The sequence below is a fragment of the Solanum verrucosum genome, unplaced genomic scaffold (assembly GCF_900185275.1).
Source record: "Solanum verrucosum unplaced genomic scaffold, falcon-dt-bn FXZP01000182.1, whole genome shotgun sequence".
In the NCBI taxonomy this organism is placed as follows: Eukaryota; Viridiplantae; Streptophyta; class Magnoliopsida; order Solanales; family Solanaceae; genus Solanum; species Solanum verrucosum.
In genome coordinates, this window is record NW_026020378.1 from 3,526,458 (window position 1) to 3,546,828 (window position 20,371).

Here is a 20,371-nt window from a genome sequence, read left to right on the forward strand (position 1 = left end):
GAGTAAACTTATCTCAATCAACACAAGAACCAAAAGAAAAAGAATAGGATGTTGTGTTCCATTTTTACATAGACCCTTTATTATTGGGGATCCCAAAGAGCCAGTTCTAATTAAACATAGGTGAAAGTCAACATATATTTGATCTTAAAATAAAGCACATTACCATTATTTTTTTGCTGCATCATTGATTGTTTTTTTGTTAAGTTGCAAAGTTTGGTCTGCCTTTAAGGCCCTACTTTTTGGTTTCATATTCAGTATCTTAGATTGTTAACTCGTTCAGTCGACAAAGTCACCTAAACCTTTACTTAATCTTATTCTTAGTTTCTTCATTACTCTCTTTAATTTCTTTTAAGGGGAGCATGTCTTCTTTCTACTAGAGTGAAAAATCTTTAGCAGGAACCTTGCTAACCTTCTCGGCCAATTAATCTTAGCCACAAGATCCTCTTCTACTTATCCACCCACCGTATATGATTGCTAACGGACTTGGAATAACAAATGAGATCTAAAAGGCCATCTGATTTTCTAAGTCTTGAACTGGACCATGTCACTCTTCTTTCTTTCCTTGCAAGCAGAAAGCACACCAGCAACATGCGTCACGTTACTAGGTGGACAGTTGACCAACCTTTCCTCAAGATATTGCTTTCTTGCTCCTCTCTTTAGAGTCGATGAAATGAAGAAGAATGAACGGGAGCATCGGAGGAAGGACTGACAAACTTGTTACTTGTGTTTGGTTAACTGACTTGAGGTTCTTTCTCCTAAGTGGTATACCTACACCCCACACGCACACTCACTATATCTTTATACGTCAAACTTTCTAGCCGTCTTTCCACTCCTCTCTGAGACAGTTCATTCTTGTCGGAGGGATTACGCTAAATATGCATGTTGTTATTGTAAATGAAACGGCTATCTTGCTTAAAATTTTAGCCAGGAATATTACTATACTAAGATATAAAAAGAATGAGTATTATTCATAGTAAATATAATATGACTGCAAAAACGTTGTCCTCAACATATGAGAGATAAACTAATACTAAATGAATTAATTAAAATAAAATCCAAAAATGGCAAATATGCGTTTACATTATCAAGAAAACATGCAGTGTAGCAGCAACTCTGCATCAGCTTTCATATATTGATAGAAGGATACCCACCCCTATTTTCATGCTGCAATGAAGGTAACTTCTTCATATCCTTCTGATGAGAAATAACCACAGGTGTGTTGTATTGTAGTTCATAAATAGCACTCTATTTACCTATTGATAGAAAACTGATAGTTGTGTTCTGCTGCATGGTCTCGCTGAATTAACGCGTCCCAGCAACTTCATCAACTCAGGCATTTAGAGGTGCAGTTTCCATTTCTCTCTCCTTGTGTGTTGTCCAATCTTGAGGTTCTGCAAATGCATTAACAAAACGAAAATAGTATATCTGTGTCAATTATCAATTTTTTTAGCCTAATGCACCTAAGACAGAGTTGAGCCTTATAACAAGTCTCGGGGTACGGATATAACCTACTAGAACAAATTACCATCATTTTAGAAGAAGACGAGAAAATATTAAAGGGGCAGCATGGTGCATTAAGCTCCTGCTATGCTCGTGGTCCAAGGAAGGGCTGGACCACAAGGCTCTATTGTACAAAGCCTTACCTTGTAGTTCTGCAAGAGGCTTTTCCACAGAAGAAAATATTGGACTCCAAAACTATATTAACATAACAGAGTTAACTATTTGTCACATGATCTCGTATCTCCACTGATGAATCATTCATTGGGCTAACATTTCTCTCAAACTCGGAGTAAGGACTTGAAAAATTAATGGGAAACAATTCTTACTTGACTTTTCAACAACAGCAGAGAGGCGTTTCTGCAAGATTGATGCCAGAAAGAGGAATATCGAGCACATGCCGAACATAACAGTAATTGGAAATGAGTCGACCTGAATAAGAGAAAATTTGATTAGTAAACATTAAAAGAGCAATTCCTTGGATCCCACAGTTCATTGGTGAAATTTGATACTCCAGTCTTACTTTGGTTGGTGTAACAATTGGGAAAGATAACTCACATTGTACAACACAACGCATACGAAGATATTGAGAGGAATGCGGAAAAAGTTCATGATTGTGCTTCTAGCCTCTTCAGGAATGTACTGGGACCTCATTTTCATTATAGAAGGCCAAAATACTCCGACACAAGCCTCAAATGCACAAAAACCAAGAAGCTGAATGCAGCCAGAGAAAGTAATGCCTCCACCTTTTTCAGTAGAAGGTGTCACCAAGAACTGTTTAAGGTGAAAAATAAGTGGAGTTAGTGAGAAACAATAGAATTACAACACCTGCACAGTTACACATTTGATAAAATCAACCCCTAGGATTCTTCCTTACACTTGTCAAGACAGGGATAAAGAGACAGACAGCAGATACTGCAAAAACAATCTGCATATAACTTTCGACTTTGAGAGATGAGCGAGCTAGTAATCGAGATGCAAGGGAGCTGCCCAACATGGAAGATAACATGAAAGTCGCAAAGATGAAGCCATGAGGAATCTCCTCTGAATTAGGGCTCAAAGCAGGAGTCCAGAGAAACACAAAAGTATACATTGAACCCTCAAATAGTGACTGTATAGCACCCAACAATGCGATTTTCTCATCTGATTACATATGAGAAGAACTGTTAGAGAAGCCTCACAAATATGTTAAAAAGCAAAAAAAAGTTATTCCATTTGTAATATCTATATTTAGAAAACCTTCGAATAACACAAAAACTTGAACAAAACCATAGCCTACTGCTGATGGGACAGATAATTTGGAAAAACTGCATTGTATTGAAATTTTGCAGCACTAAGAACATGCACATGAGGAATAATTAAAGCTCTCCGTTTTGTATTATAATCCATTTTTTCTTTTACTAAAACATTCAATATGATCTACTTCTCTGCATAGATGAATATGTTAGAAGGAAGCAAAGGTAAAGCTTTGATAATTACCAGAAGCAATTGCCACAGCAGCACCCTTGAATTGGGTAATTAAGTCTTTGTTTTCTGAAGCATCACCATAATTCTCAGTCCAAGATGACAGTATAATGGCCATACCAATAGCAAGGAAACATGAAGCAGCATCAAAAGGAGAAACAGGACCCAGATTTAGTGTGTCCACAAGAACATTTCCAAAAAGCCCGGCCAAAATAGCCACAAGACCATTGCCAAGAAATATTGCTTTTGAGAATGTTAATGATAGCCATTGTTGATCAAAGGCCCTCTGCAAGATAGGATTCAAAAATCAAGGAAGAACATAAAGTTAAGGAAGAACACATTGCTGATTTATTTCCAAGAATGAAAATAAAGCTTTTTTATTAAAAAAAAACTCCTTAACCGCAAAATAGTACTGTAATAATTAATAGAAGAATGTGTCGATATCGTAGGTAAGGATCTTAATAGAACACCAAGGCAATTTGAACCTTTGAAGTCATAATAGAATAATTTAAGCACCTTATTATGCTCTGCAACAAGCCAAGACTCGAAGGATGAGAATAGGAGAGAAGTGGCAATTCCTCCTAATATACGGCCCACCATCAAGATTTTGTACTGAGGAGAATGTTTGGTAATACAGCTCAAAATATAAGTGATGCAGTATGTGACACAAGCCCGCTTTCGACCCCTAAAAAAAGTTTGAGTGTGAATGTAACATATCAAAATTAAAAAGAAGAGCATTCAACATCAAGATATAGCAGGCATACTGTTTGTCTGCCAAGGATCCTACAATTGTCCCAAATAGCATGGAAGATCCAAAGCCAGCAATAAAGAGATGGCCAATATCACCCTTCCCATATCCATATGTTGTGTAAAGGTAGTAGACATAAGGACCCTGCAACCAATCACCAGCTATTGCGAGAAAAGGATATCAGATATTAGTTGAGAACCAATATGGAGGAGGAAAATTTAGTAGTCAAGTCTTTATGTACACGGGATAGAAGTTGCAGCCTCTAGATGATCTACAGTGCATTGTAATGTGCACACAGAGGTACTACATAGATAAGCAATTAAGCGAACACATATTCAGAGGTACATCTCTATTTGGTGGAATTTTCGCACTTCAATGTATAGTCTTAGACACTGACTAATTATACTACCAAAAACAATTAGTATAGATAACAGTTTCTTATCATACGTTAGCAAAAGGGAAATGACACAAAAGAGTGTAGAACAAACATAAGATTACAGACAATAAAGCGAGAATATTATTTTTAATCTATGCAATCTTCAAATTTAGTCATTCTATAACCCAACTATTAATAAAATCTTCTCCAAAAATAAGAAGAAAACCTTTAGTTTGTTGGCATTGGCACTTTTAGTATAATCATATTAGTTCCTCTAAATCAATGGCTAGCTTCTTTTTTCCTTTTATTTCTTAATTTCACAATTTATATTATCTTTTTCTTCATGATGCCATTCTCAAAAAAAGAGAAACAGAAGAAACCCGTGGTTCCTTCCCAACTCACACCATCAACCCCCTCCTCTCATCCACGTAATTCTCCGTTTCCACCTCCTCTAACCCACTTAATCCACCTCCCACTCTGCCCAACCTAACTCCCTCCCTCGGACACATCGCTTCTGCCCCTTCCCTTCCCTTCCATACACTAAGCACGCCCTTTTACCTATCCTGGGTCACTTTGAACAAAAACACTTGCCTATTTTTACCATCAAAGTTTCCAGAGAGTAAAGGTGGAAAAGCTTTTCTTTGACATATTAACAGCATCTCACTTTCCTACATTTACAAGTAGTGCCATCAGATATGTCTACAAGGTAGCTTGTATTAGCACCAGAAAAATCCAAGCAAATACTTTTATAATCTATGGCTTAAAGCTTTTACCTTATATTCTTTATGTTCAAGAGTAAGTCATCTAAATTCAATCCCTTTTTTCTTTCCCAACGACTGTTACTCCAATTTCAGATTACTTGTTCTCTGAAACCACTAACATCATTTTGAATGGCACATCTAAATTCTGCCCAACAAAAATATCCGAGTCAAGAATTCAAGAAAACAAACTACATTATCACATTGGATTGTTGGATCAGAACAAAAGATGCAATCTTTAATGAAAATTACCAAATCAAGCGCCGAATTTTTACAAGTGGGTAATGCATTATGCATTATATTGAGAGATTTGAAAGAAAAAGAGAAATACCCATCATGAGAGAATAGACAAGAATGTAATTGTTCTTGAAAGAATTGAAAGCAGGTGTGGTAGTTATCCGATCTTTGCTCGTTTTGCTAAACTCCAATGCAGCAACTACAGCTGACAATGCCCCAAACACCAGAAAGTAAAAAGCTTCCATTTTATTTTTTTTCTCAGATCAAAGAGAAATGGATCTGGATTATTAACAGATGAACAAGGAAGAACTATATTTATTATTCACAGAGAAAGAGAGCTAAAAAAATAAAAAGAGAAAATGACTACTCACTCACCTATAGATTCGGATTTCGGGCTAAACTTCGGACATGTGCTACTCAAATGAGCAGCCCAAATTTTGATGTACTAGGAATTGCACAGATAGCCATTTTTTCAAACTATTTGCTTATATATATAGCCAAATTTGCAGACATATGTATTATTTTTTTTTTTTTCAATCTTGCTATTTTAAAATAAAATAATTTAGGGAAACGTCTATGTATTTTGAAAGAAAATATTTACGTCATGTAATTAATAATATATACTAATATTTAATCTGGTTTAACTTATATTTGTGGATAAATCTCTTTTTAATATTTTATTATATATATATATATATATATTATACAAATTGACATGATATGATAAACAAATTGACTTTGAAATGATAAAAAAGAATAAATTTAATTGAAAAGTACCATGAATGAAATAAATAAGGTACTATCCGTGAAGTAAAACTGGAGGTACCATAAATAAAATGAGAATAAAGGTTATGTGAGTGAAATAAATTACCATGACAGTATATATGAAATTAAACATGGTGAAAAAGTAAAAAAATATTATGATTAGAGAAAAAATGAATGGAAAAAAAATGAAAAATAATAAAGAATAAAAAAGTAATCGTAAAACAAAGAAAAGGAAAGGATCAGGAAATAAAGAAATTGAAAAAAAAAATTAAAAATTTTAAAAATAAAAGGAACAAATAAAAGAGAAAAAAAAGGAAAAATAAAAAGCATAAAAGTAGTATATAAAATATTTTTTTATTAATTTTGTTTTTAATAAATAAGCTAGTGATTTTAGTACCTTTTAAATTACTTCTAATTTTAGTCTAATTATTTAATTTTCCTACATTTTATTAGTCTAAAAAAGTTAGCTACTGTATTTATTTGTAAATTTTATTTTATTTTTTTAAAAAAAAAAAACAAAAAAAAATATAGAGAACAACATTTCAAATGAAAACGAAGACTGAACTTTTCCCAAAATAAAATAAAAAAGAGAAAAATAAAATAAAGGATTGATTGAATCGCTAACATTATGCTGACATTTTGATAAATTACTGAAGGGGTATCAAACTAAAAGGGTACGAGTGTGTATTCATTTACTTAGTTTTTCCATTATGATTTAACATTAGAAATTACCCTAGTAGCCATGTTTTATCGGGTTAAGTTCATAATTGGCTTTTATAACTAAGGACTGATTTTGAGTTAGTTAGGTTTATATGACTCAATGGTGAGAGGCAATTGGGCATAGAGAGTTGTTTAACAACAATTAACTATAGTAGGGTAAATAATATTTGTTCTCTACATAAAGAGAAGGAAAAACTAATCTTTAAAGTGTATTTGTTCTATACGGGTAGAACGATGAAGATTTTAATACTCAAAATGATTATAGATAATCACGAGGATTTTAGTCTTCAAAAATAAAATAGTAGCATAAAATTTTAAAATTAAATTCCTTAAACTGCTTGTTCATTATTCTTAATCAGAAAATAAAAATCAAATCTTGATATAGATAGAAAAAGTAAATAGTAATTTTATTTTTTTAAAAAAAAACAATTATTCCGAAGTCACAAATAAATTCATTGTCATATGTTCCTAAGTAATTTAATCCTCTCACAATATTTGAAGTGCATAATTTTTTCCTCCCAAGATAAATCTGATACCTTTGTTAGAATAACAGTACTTCAAACTTCGACAACGTTCGAACACAAAAATTAATGCAAGCTTTCGTTTAGTGTGAAGGATAACACCAAATAGTCCTGAGATTGAATTATAGTGCCACTTAATTTATTTTTTGGGTGGCAAGTCCGGGATAACTTATCTCAAAATTAATAATTAGAAGTGGGATAAGTTATTCGTCCCCTTGGGTGGTATAGTAATTGTTTTATTAGGAAAATATATTTTAGACTGATTTTAGAGTCGCCACTTAATTTTTAAGAAAAATCAAGAAAACTATTGTTTTCAAAAGACTAAAACAGAAATCTAATGAAAACTTAAAAGGGGTTCGGGGTTCTTATTAGCATTTCAGGAAGGGTTTGAAAGCACTCGAAATGCCCACTAATACGCAGTTATCCGGCAATTAATTATTTGGCTAAAATATTTTAACTTAACTTGAATTGAACAATTTTTATAGTTAGGACCATTTTAAGAGAAAAAAGAAAAAATATTAAAATATTATCCAAATGAACTATTTTGTAAACTTATTTATTTATTTATTAGGTCAAGTATGAGCTGAATAGTTTGGTTAAGTAATTAATTCAAAATGGGTGTCTCTTGGGGACTTTGAATTTTTAAAACATTAAGATTAAGTAGCAGATATTGATAAGTAAATAAACACAACAAAAGCAAAGAGGGAAAAGAGACTTGGGCCCAAGTTTGGTTTTTTCTGTCTGCCTGGACCAATACTTGGGCCTAATTTCAGTTTTGGGCCTTTGGCCCATCAAAATCATTTGTACTTGTCCTATTCTAACATGCTAAAAATATTTTCTCTTTGGGCCTTAGGCCCAATTTTTCCACCTGTCCTAGACTAACACATAAATAACAATTAAAATGATAAAGGGCTTAGGCCCAAAGTAACAAAATACAATTCTTTGGAATAAAGAGTGGGCCTTTGGTCCAATCTTTTCAATTTATCGATCTGCTGCATATTCTTTCAACTCCGAAACCTGTTCGTCAATTTTTATAGCTGGCCGATAAAAGAATTTGGAGCCTTTATGGCTCTCTCGAAATGCAAGGGAAGGAAGATAGGAGTTCATGAAGAGCTCGGGAAGATTTCACATGAAAAAAAAGAGCAAGGAATTAGCATACGAAATGCAGAAGTAATTAAGATATGGCTAAAAAAAATATAAGTTATTAAGGCATTTCAAAATTGAAATGCGATAATAGAAAAACCCAACTATTAGATGCTTTAAATAATGACCACATAATCTATATTGGGGAGAGAGGTAGTCAGCCAGAAAATATTATCATGAAAATCCTACACTTGGTTTATGTTAAAATCAACAAACAACAAGTCTCATAGTCATTTTGGGAAGCAAATAGAAAATTACAGAGGTAATTCCTCAAAATGTTGAAAAGCAAAGTGATTAGGCAGAAACAAAACATAAAGCTACAGTCCCATCAATAATATTCTCACTAATTGGTGGGATGAGGTATTATTATTACAGACAATCCAAAGAGGCGCATCGGAGTTCGAATAAAAAATTCTAGGGAATCTCGTTCACTGTACAAAAGCAACGTTAGAGATCTGTTACTATCTTCATTCCTATGGTATGATAGTGGATATATGGGGGCAACTCGTATCTTACCAGAGCACATAACAAAAGCAACTATCTAAATATATCGAATTTTATATACACACACCACATGACCTGCAAAAGCACAACTCCTTTTTGTATCAAAGGCCATTATGTCATCAACACACAAATCTCTCTACCTTTCACCAAATATCTCAAAAATTTAGTAACGTACAAATCTCTCCACTGTTGAGTACAAAGATGAATACAAGCATAGGCAAATGTAAATAAACAAAATATTCAAAAAGATGACATCGCATCGATAAACCCAACTAAACTGAGGAACAAGTATACTCCTAATGGATGCTTTGAACCGGACAACATGAGTGAACCATTTTTAATATCTAGGCAATGAGATTTTTAGCTAAATCGAAACATTTCGACAAGGATCTTAAGGCACAACATCAAAAATTAAAATGAATAGAGAACTACACAGGAGACAAACCAGCAGCATCACATATATGCTCGAGATTTCATTGGACGAAAACCGACCATTTAACATGCTAGCCAACTAACCTCATAGGAACAACAACATTCGTAAGAGCACATCTCACATTTCATACAACCGAGATGCTAACTCCCCTCTAATCACTTGTCTATCACATAATCAGTAATGAAACAGGGAGAATGAAGGCAGTCAAGAAAGAGAGAAAAGCTAGTGTGTCGATCAAACAACCACAACTTGTCAAAACAACACATCCACTAAAGAGTTGGAATTGAAACAGAGTTTATCTTCTTAAATGCAGCGATTTGGGGCAAGACGAGCAGTAGAGCAACCTTCCACCACAAGAAAGCTCAAATACAAACAGTGAGTAAGTGATTCGGGCAGAATCTCTGACTCACGAAAGCTGGACAACGATAACAAAATGAGAGAGAAGAGTGACCCTCCAACCGACACTAGCTGTCTTTTATCTTTTCTCAAACGTGTTTCGTATGTTCTATCATTATACTTTGAGCTGTTCTCTAGGTATTCCTCTCTCTGCTTTTCTTCCGAGCTTTTCCCAATATTTTTTCTTCAACACAAAATTTTCCAACTCCAAAAAATTCCCCCATCATCATTAAGTAAGAAGAGAATATATATAAGGGATTATAAGGTTCCTGGATGGAGGGAAAACGGACAGAAAACGATAAGAAATGGGCCAATTCGAAATTTAAAAACACTTTCATGATTCGGGTGAGACACCTTTTTTCTTGCGATTTCAACCCATTCCGAAATAGGAAATGGGAGAAATCACGTGCTTGCTGCCTGCTGCTGTGATATTAATGCGGACAAGGACGGGAGGGAGACGACAAAATTGCAGCGTCTTCTCTCTGTTCCTCGCTGATCTGTGTTAGCGTTTTGGACTGTTTTTGGGTCTTGTATGTTGTGATGTTCACGCTGGAATTAAAAGGGGAAAAGGACTTGGGTCGGGTCAGGGGAATTGGCTGGGAATTGAGGGAGTTGGGTTGTTGGGTTGTTGGTCAGTTGGGTATTGGTGTTGGTTGTTGTACGTTGTTGTTGTTATTAATTTTATTGGGTTTGGGGAATTAAAAGGGTGGGCTGCTGCAATTGCAAATAGAAAGCCTCAAAATGGGTCTTGCAAAAAAAAAAAAGGCCATTGGACAACAAATCTAGCCCATTAAGTTATACAACTCAAACAAATTGAGGTAATCAATTAATTCGGTTAGAGCTTAAATGAAATGAATAAATATAGCTAATTAACGAGCTTCTTAATTTTAACGAAATAAAATAATTAGCCTAATGAACTAACGACTCAAAACTATAAACTACTAATTTGGACAAAATTAATTTAATAAAGTATTTAAGTAAAACTAAAATCTTTTTGAGACCATTTTCGAATGTTTATAAAAAATGTACCAATTATATACGTAACACATATATTATTTAAAAATTATAAATAAGTGATAAACTATTTAAAATGACTTGAAAATATTTTTTTTTTGTTTTTTTTAATTTTCTAAAGCTAATTATTTTTTAAATCGTTCGAAATTAAAGAAGCTCGATGATTAATCTATATTGTGGAGGTTCGAAATTGGGTGTCAACAACTATTCCTCGTTTTACTTGGATTGATGCAAGAAATTTGAGGAAAATGTAATTGACAAATTTGATTTTGACCGACCACACCTTCGTCTTATGGAAAGGGGTTCGGTATGGACTTTAGGAATTATGGCCGAACCCCGAAAGTGGGTTTCCTACATATCTCAGGCTATATGAGAATTCAGGTCACTTGTAGTTCGATACGCTTGATTTTCACGCACGATTTTGAAAGAATTCAAAGTCATCCTGATACCGAATATGGAGGGACCAGAATGCTCGAGAATATCCCCTAACTTAGGGAATCATGCTGCTTGTAGTTCGACTCAATCGGTTGAAAAGGAAATCTCTTATTCTAAAATATCCTTTGGTTCATGAGGATTGACAAAGTAAGTTGAGTATGAAAAGGAGGTTTGCAACCTCTTAGCCATGAATATGGCACTCTTCACATCCATAATTAAAAACTTACGCGAACATAATTTCCAAAGCTCTTGGTGCATTGTCACTCAGATTGGAAAGCTACTTTCGGTAGAGACTAAGAATTTTCGGATGCGAAACTGAAACCAAGAACTCTAAAGAAAAACCCACATGCCTTATGATAGGGGTGTGGTTTGATTGTGGTGGAAGTGGCTCCTCTGCTCGCGTCCTAAGAGTTTGACACTCCTCTTGGACTATGTCCCAGTTCGCTGCTAAGAAAATGTTCCACGTTGTGCTGCATCCTTTTTGATGTCGTCCGCACCTGTGGTTTACTTTGAGAATTCATCCTTTCAGATGCTCTCGACAAAGACTGAGATAAAACTCATTAGCATAAAAAAGGCGATTCAAATGGGAGACAATGTCTTTTACCGTGTTGACACTTAATTGCTCTCCTTGAACATCTGACGTCAATTCTATCGGGTTTGACGTAAAGCAAATAAAGTTTGTGTCTCATATTTGCAATATAATCTTCAATGTACTCCTCTTTTGACGTTAAAGTAATAAAATAAGCTGATGTAATATGTTGATAGTTCTCTTGATGTAGTCTTTGCAAAGGAAAATGATGCAGTTGATGTTGATTCTCTTGTGATGGGTAAATCTTTCTCTTGCGATGCATAACTCCTTCTCTTGCTATGCATGAATCATTTTCTTGCGATGTATGAATTCTTTTCTCGCGATGCATGAATCTTTTTCCCGTGATACATGAATCTTCTCTTACAATGGATGAACCTCTTTTCTCGCGATGCATGAATCTTCTCTTGCAATGCACGAATCTCTTTTCTCGCGATGCATGAATCTTTTCTCTTGCTATACATGGTTTCTTCTTCTTGCTATGCATAAATCTCTTTCTCGTGATGCATGACTTCTTTTTCACGATGCATGAATCTTTTCTCTTGCTATACATGGTTTCTTCTTCTTACTATGCATAAATCTCTTTCTCGTGATGCATGACTTCTTTTCCACGATGCATGAATCCTTCTCTTGCTATGCATGAATCTCCTTCCCGCGATGCATAACTTTTTCTGTTGCTATGCATGATTTTTTCTTCTTGCTATGCATAAATCTCTTTCTCATTATGCATGACTTCTTTTCCGCGATGCATGAATCATTCTCCTGCTATGCATGAATCTCTCTCCCGCGATGCATGACTTTTTCTCTTGCTATGCATGGTTTCTTCTTCTTGCTATGCATAAATCTCTCTCCCGTGATGCATGACTTTTTTTTCGCGATGCATGAATCCTTCTCTGATGATGCCATCCCTGGTACCAAACGAAGATAATGCCTCACCAGACAACATATGTGATATTTTGGGTATTTTCTGGGTGGCGGTATCGTCCTAAATGACAATATAATAAAAATGACTCTTGGAGTAGTGGTATCATCTCATTTGACAATACGATATAAATGACTCTCCGGGTAAGAATATTATCATATCTGATAATATAATGCAGATAAACGTTTTCTAGATATCTTTAGTTGCTGAAAAATAAAATTATTGGTCTCTTCGAGATTTTCATTTGTTCCATCTCTGAACGCAGTTGCGTGTTCATTATGGACTTCGCCTTGTTGGGGATCGAATGAAATAATGTTATTTATGTTCCCCAATCTTTGACATAAGAAGCATAAAATATTTCCTGCATCCACAGAAAAATTGTCAATTTTGGGGAGCTCTTCGCTCTTTTGGCTTCTCCATATTCATTGAATGGTGGCATATGCTGATTTTGAGGTAAACCTATAGACCTGCATCCACAAAAAAATTGTTAATTAAAAAAAATGAACTGATCTGTGTCGATCTCTTCGATTGTCTGCTTCTTGTCTTGCTATCTCTGGTTGATTTCTCCGATCTCTCGCTTCTTGATAGATAAGGCAAAACATTTTTATGCAAAAATAATTGAAGCATGAGGGAAAAGTTTTTAAGGAAAAATAGATTTTCAAAAATAATGTTTGGAAAAGGTCACTGCCAAGTGTCATGTTACGTCAAACTTAATGAATGCCATTTGGAGTTAGTGTTTCGAGGTCTATCTGATTACTTGTTGGGAAGTATTCAAAGTGTCTTTAAACTACCGATAAACCCTGTTTAAATTTTGAGGCCATCCTTAAAAAAATTTGTCCCAGTTGATCGTCTCGGCGTATCTTGAACTTAATGAATCAATCATGGAATTTTTGAGATCTTCTCAAAAATTCTGTCCCAGGTGCAAATCTCAAAGTAACTTCAGTCTTGACTTATTAGGGAAATTTTTTTTCTTGAGAATTTTTGAGTCCCTCTCAAAAATTCTGTCCCAGTTTCTATTGTAAAGAAAAAATAGAAATCTTACGAGAGACGTAGTTCCCCCTCAAGGATTAACAAAAATTACACATAAACCGATCGAGGCCGACATAGGCCGTCTACATATTTCATTCTTGAGAATTCAGGTCGAACGTAGTTCAAAATACAAAAGGTAACATTAAAATGGGATAAAAGGGGTGACTGAGGCCGACATAGGCCGCCTACGTATCTCATTCTTGAAAATTCAAGTAAGACCTAGTTCATTACGAAAGGGATAAAAAATTTAAACGAAGCGATTACAAGCAAATAGAACGATTACAAGGAAATGATAGGAATACAAATTGAAGCTTCACACATAATATCTCTTGACAGCATCTGAGTTGATCGGTTTCGTCCATTCGGTGCCATCCATCTCCGACAGGACCAATGCACCTCCAGATAACACTTTGCGTACCATGTAGTGTCCTTGCCAATTCGGTGCAAATTTTCCTTTGTACTCATCATGATGAGAGAAAATGCGTTTGAGAACCAACTGACCAATTTAAACATTTTGGCTCTTACTTTCTTGTGGAAAGCACGAATCATTCTCTGTCGATACAGTTGACCATGACAAACGACAACCATTCTTTTCTCATCAATCAGTGTTAACTGATCAATCCACTTGCGAACCCATTCAACATCACTCAATTCAGCTTCTTGGATGATTCTCAATGAAAATATTTCAACTTCTGCAGGTATAACTGCCTCTGTTCCATATACTAGCAAATATGGAGTAGCTCCAACTGATGTTCTGACAGTTGTTCGGTAACCCAACAAAGCATATGACAGCTTCTCATGCCAACCTCTGCGATTATCAATCATTTTCCTCAAAATCTTCTTTATGTTCTTGTTGGCGGCTTTTACAGCTCCATTCATTTGAGGACGATAAGCGGTAGAATTTCGGTGAGTAATCTTGAATTGTTCACATATCTCTCTCATCAACTGACTATTGAGATTTTCTCCATTATCAGTAATGATAGATTTCGGTACTCCAAACCTACATATCAAATTGTTACGAACAAAGTCAGCTACGACTTTCTTGGTCACCGACTTATACGAAGCTGCTTCTACCCACTTGGTGAAGTAGTCAATGGCAACCAAAATGAATCTGTGTCCGTTAGAGGCGGCTGACTCTATTGGACCAATGACATCCATGCCCCAAGCTACAAACGGCCAAGGTGAACTCATAGCATTGAGTCTGTGAGGGGGCACTCGAATCAAATCGCAATGCACCTGACGTTGTGACATTTCTGTACAAACTTGCAACAATCATGTTCCATAGTCATCCAAAAATAACCGGCTCGGAGGATCTTTCTTTCCAAAGTGAGCCCATTCATGTGAGTACCACAAACTCCGGCATGTATTTGTTCCAGAAGCTTTACAGCTTCACTAGCATCAACACATCTGAGAAAACCTAAATCTGGAGTTTTCCTATAAATGATTTCCCCACTTGCAAAGAACTTGAGGGCCATACGGCATATCGACATCTTCTGGTTGAACGTTACATTCTCCGGATAAGTCCCGATCTCTAAATACTTCTTGATGTCAAAATACCAAGGTAAACCATCTGGTTCCGCTTCAACATGCGAACAATGGACAAGCTGCTCTTTTACCTCTATATCCATTGGATCAATATAACTTGTATCTGGATGCTTAATCATTGATACGATGGTGGCAAAAGCATCGGCCAAATCATTTTGTGTCCTGGGAGTGTGCCTGAACTCTATCTTAGGAAATCTCTTACACAACTTCTGTATATACTGCACATACGGTGTGATCTTTGGGTTCTTCACGGCCCATTTTCCTTGAACCTGATGAATCAACAAATCTGAATCTCCAATAACCAGAGGCTCATGAACATTCATGTCGATGGACATCTTCAAACCAAGGATACAAGCTTCGTATTCTGTCATATTGTTCGTGCAATCAAATCGGAGTTTAGCTGCCATATGATAGTGTTGACCGGATTCTGATACTAAGACCGCTCTGATACCTTTCCCTTGGTGATTCGCCGCTCCATCAAAGAATACTCTCCAACCAGGGTAGGCTTTAGAAATATCTTCACCCACAAATGAAACTTCCTCGTCTGGAAAATAAGTCTTGAGCGTCTCATACTCCTCATCAACTGGATTCTCCGCAAGATGATCAACTAAGGCTTGTGCTTTTATCGCCTTTTGAGTCATATACACAATGTCAAACTCACTCAAAAGCATTTGCCATTTAGCCAACTTCCCGGTCGGCATTGCTTTCTGGAAAATGTACTTCAACGGGTCCATCCTAGAAATAAGGTATGTGGTATAATAATACAAATAATGTCTTAACTTCTGAGCAATCCAAGTCAAAGCACAACATGTCCTCTCCAACAGAGTGTAACGAGCCTCATAGGGAGTGAATTGTTTGCTCAAATAATAGATGACTCGCTCTTTCTTCCCTGTTTCATCATGTTGACCAAGCACGCATCCTAATGCGTTATCTGAGACCGACAAATATAGCAATAACGAACTCCCTTCTCACGGAGGGACAAACACCGGTGGATTGGACAAATAGTTCTTGATAGCATCAAAAGCAATTTGACATTCTCTGGTCCACTTGGTCGAGACATCTTTTTTCAATAACTTAAAGATAGGCTCACACACCACGGTGGATTGAGCTATGAACCGGCTGATGTAGTTTAACCTTCCCAAAAAACTCATCACTTCTTTCTTGGTCTTTGGAGGAGGTAATTCTTGAATCGCTTCAATCTTGGAAGTCAAGCTCAATGCCCCTCCTGCTGACTATAAATCCCAACAACTTGCCAGCTGGCACTCCAAAAACACATTTGGCGGGATTTAACTTCAAATTGTATCGGCGTAGACGATCAAAGAATTTCCTCAAGTGAGTCAAGTGATCCGAATTCTCGCGGGACTTGACTATGACATCATCTACATACTCCTCGATCTCATTGTGAATCATATCGTGAAAGATGGTCGTCATAGCCCTCATGTAAGTAGCACCAGCATTCTTGAGACCAAAAGGCATCACTCGATAATGATATACACCCCAATGCGTGATGAAAAATGTCTTTTCTGCATCTTCTTCATCCATCAGGATCTAGTGATAACCCGCATAACAATTCACAAACGACTGCATCTCATGCTTAGCACAATTATCAATGAGGATGTGAATGTTTGACAATGAAAAATTATCTTTCGGGCTAGCTTTGTTGAGATCTCTGTAGTCAACACAAATTGTGATTTTTACGTCTTTCTTGGCAACCGGAACAATATTAGCTAACCAAGTCGGATACTGCGTCACTTCCACTACTTGGGACTCGATTTGCTTTGTAATATTCTCTTTGATCTTTATACTCAACACAGGTTTGAACTTCTGAGTCTTTTGTTTTACTGGACTGAAATCTGGATTAATCGGCAACTTGTGGGGCACCATATTCGTACTCAGCCCTGGCATATCTCTGTAAGACCAGGCAAATACATCAATGTATTTTCTAAGCAAACGAACTAGGTCCCTTCTTTGAGTTTCGGTCAAATGGACACTAATTCTGACTTCTCTGACACACTCCTCATTTTGTTCACTCGATTCATGACATAACATGACATTGGTAGGTTTTAAATTATTATTACTAAATCATAAACATACAAAGTTAAAAAAGTAAAATATAAACAGATAAATAAACAATTTTTTGATAATAGAGGCTTTTATTTGAATTGAAAAAACAAGCACAAACTTTAGCCATGGTCGAGGGCCATTATGTTTTTTTAAACATCACAAGGGAATTTAAAATCTTCAAACTAATAAAACTGCATAAAGGGTGGGTCTCGGGCCTCTTCCGGACTACCACTGATTTTAAAATAAACAAAGACACATGTCTTTTCTACTCAGATGAGCGGGAAATCAGGAGTGGTGTGGAGGTCCAGTTCTGCAATTGATTCTCAGGTTCTGCATCACGGATGCCTGATGTCCCAACCTCTTCCTCGATGACCGCATCAATCTCCTAAAAAAGGCCCCAGATTCCTTTCCCAAGACCACCATCGTTGCCATTATCTTGTACCGAAAATGACTGGTACAGATGAGGAATTGGCCTGGCCAATGCTTGATCAACATTCTTGTTCTTCATCTCTGCTTCGTCACATGTTGGGACATATCCCAAACTAAACTTTTCTCCTCTGGCGGGAACTTGAATAGGCTCGATAATTCCTTGGAAATGCTTCCCCAACCCGAAACCTGGTTCGAAACCATTCTGGAGTATGACGGTAGCAATCATCTTGTACATAACAGACATAAGAGGTTGTGGGGCCATGTCATCACCGGTGGCATTTACCAGCTCCACCGTGTAAAAATCGCAACCTCAAGAGACATCATCAACGATCGGTGCATACCCATTGGAATTGCTCATTTCACCATAAATGACCAATTCCTGGTCCTTCCAAACAAATTTCATTAGTTGGTGAAAGGTAGACGACACAACCCCAACCATGTGGATAAACGGTCTTCCTAGAAGCGAATTGTAACTGGTGTTGATATCCAACACCTGGAACTCCACGTTAAATTATGCAGGACCCACCTGAATATCTAAGTTTACCGCACCCAGTGTGTCTCTTTGCACTCCATCAAAAGCCCTCACATTGACTTGGTTCTGGTGAAGCTTTCCCAGGTCAAATTTCAGCTGCCTTAGAGTTGAAAGTAGGCAAATATTAAGACCGGATCTGTCATCCACCAAGACGCGATTTATTATTTTGTCTCGACACATAATGGTGACATGTAGAGCTTTGTTAGTGCATCCTGCCTTCAAAGGGTAGCTTATCGTCACAGAAACTAATTCGGTGTCCTCAAATGACTTGGTTTATTATGGTTGCTAGATTGTCACTATTGGGTGCCCACGTGTATGTAAATGTCATCCAAAGCCTTCATTAAAGCCTGCCTATGCAACTGTGAACTCATCAACAAAGCCCTTACAGAAATCTGAGCCGGTGTTTTCTCCAAATGCTTCACAATTGAATAATCTTTTGGCTACATTTTTCTATAGAACTCCTCGGCCTCGGCTTCACTGATCGGCCTTTTTGTTTGGTCCTCTTCTGCCCTCCTTGAGCTATCTCCTCCGGTGTGTAGCACCTGCCAGATCTGGTCATACCCTGGGTAACAATCGTTTCAATCACAAACTTTAGTTGGGTAACAGTTTCTCGTGGCACTAAGGCAACAACCTTCTCGGGTGTCAGAATCATAAACTCTTTCTTCTCTCTAATGCTCAATGAAGCTACAACCCTTTCCAGCTCATCAGGAGCGATCGGAACTATTGCCTTGGTCACGCACCAATCATCATCTGTCTCTATCATATTGATAGTGACGCCTCCATGATTTGGCAAAGGATTACTATTGACATTAGGCGCAACTGTCTGAAGAAAGACCACATTTTGGTCAATCAGGTCTTGGATCTTATGCTTCAGGTTGATACAGTCCTCGGTATCATGTCCAACACTGTTGGAGTGATACGCGCACCTCCGATCAGGTCTGTAAAACTTTGAGCTAGTGTCAACCGGCTTGGGCCCCATTGGATGAATATATCCTGCCGCAGGTAATCGCTCGAACACCTTTGTTCAACTTTTAATAAGCGGAGTGAAAATTCTAGCAGGCCTTTTCTCAAATCTAGGACGGGAGGGATCATAATTGCCTTGTTGATGGGGAGGCGTTTGGCGATAATTTGGAGCATTCGGACGGGGGGCTTGATAGCTGGGATATTGTAACATCCGACAATTTGAAATAGCTTTGAAGATGCTTAGGATTGGAAATTTTCATTTTTTGGAAAGAATTTTAAAGTTTTGGAAATTTTGGCTAAGTATGGAAAATGTGAATTTTTGGCCAACTTTGAACAGCCATAAATTCTAGCTCAGGATGAGTTAGGTGGAATTCCAGTTATGGTTGCAAAGTTCGTGGAATGATCTTTCTAACGCCACCGAGTTTGCTTAATTCCGAGTCTGTATGAGCGAGTTATGGCCATTGAAAGTTGGGCAGTTGGCAAGGAATCCGTCAGGGAATCATTAAGGGCATTTTGGTCTTTTCCCTAGCCTTTTATTTTGGTTATATAAATGTGTTAGGCTGATCATTTTGATCACTTTTACCATTTTAAAAGAAGTGAGAGTGAGGGTTTTGAGAGAAGAAGAAGAGAAGAAGAAGAGAAGAAGAGAAGAAGAGAAGAAGAGGAGATCAAGCAAGGAGATCATCGTGGATTTTTCGTCGGGGGTGATCCCTATCAAGGTATGTGAGCTTTTAGTGTTGGGTGATCCTTTCCCCCACACACCTAACCCCTTTTATTCATTAAGAAAGGATTAACTTTGTTGTTAAAGTTGTGAGTTGTTGTGGTTGAAGTTGTTAAAGTTGTTAAAGTTGTTAGTTGTTGTTGTTGAAATTATAGTTGGTATTGTTGTTGATTTAAATGTTGAGATTCTTGATGATTTGGGACTTGTTTCCGGTTGGGGTTTTGAGTTGAATTCTATTGAATGTTGAGGGATTTTATGTTTCTAAGTGATTGGGGCTAGAACCTTTGAAGTTAGAGAGTTTAGAGTTGGAAAAATGAAGGAGAAAAGTCGGGCTTCTTACATGAAACAAGTCCGTGTCGCGGACTTGTTCCCTCTGTGAACAAAATCTTCTCCGCGTCGCGGACAGGACGCGGACTCCACTGTTTTCAGAATTTATTCTCAAAAATTTTCTTAAGTTTGGTTGTTCCAAATCATTCCTAAACATCATGAGGTCCTTCCAAACACCAATCAAGTCCTTGAATCCATAATTCAATTCAAGTGAAGTTAGTTTCCGATTCAAGTGAAGTCAA

The 20,371-nt window shown here is 36.7% G+C and overlaps 2 protein-coding genes across 2 annotated transcripts in view; both read right to left on the reverse strand.

Moving 5' to 3' along the window:
• Nucleotides 1–20,371, reverse strand: part of LOC125838691 (casein kinase 1-like protein 3) — a 509,325-nt gene that overhangs the window by 104,853 nt on the left and 384,101 nt on the right. The gene's annotated exons all lie outside the window — the stretch shown is intronic.
• Nucleotides 951–20,371, reverse strand: part of LOC125838689 (uncharacterized) — a 99,770-nt gene continuing 80,349 nt past the window's right edge. Inside the window, exons 2-9 of the mRNA XM_049517728.1 lie at nt 5,175–5,331; nt 3,726–3,870; nt 3,478–3,646; nt 2,977–3,247; nt 2,375–2,640; nt 2,056–2,271; nt 1,827–1,929; nt 951–1,391 (exon numbers count right to left, since the gene is read on the reverse strand). Coding sequence (XP_049373685.1) covers nt 1,330–1,391; nt 1,827–1,929; nt 2,056–2,271; nt 2,375–2,640; nt 2,977–3,247; nt 3,478–3,646; nt 3,726–3,870; nt 5,175–5,325 — 1,383 coding nt within the window. The 5' untranslated portion in view covers nt 5,326–5,331 and the 3' untranslated portion in view covers nt 951–1,329. The remainder of the gene's footprint in view (nt 1,392–1,826; nt 1,930–2,055; nt 2,272–2,374; nt 2,641–2,976; nt 3,248–3,477; nt 3,647–3,725; nt 3,871–5,174; nt 5,332–20,371) is intronic.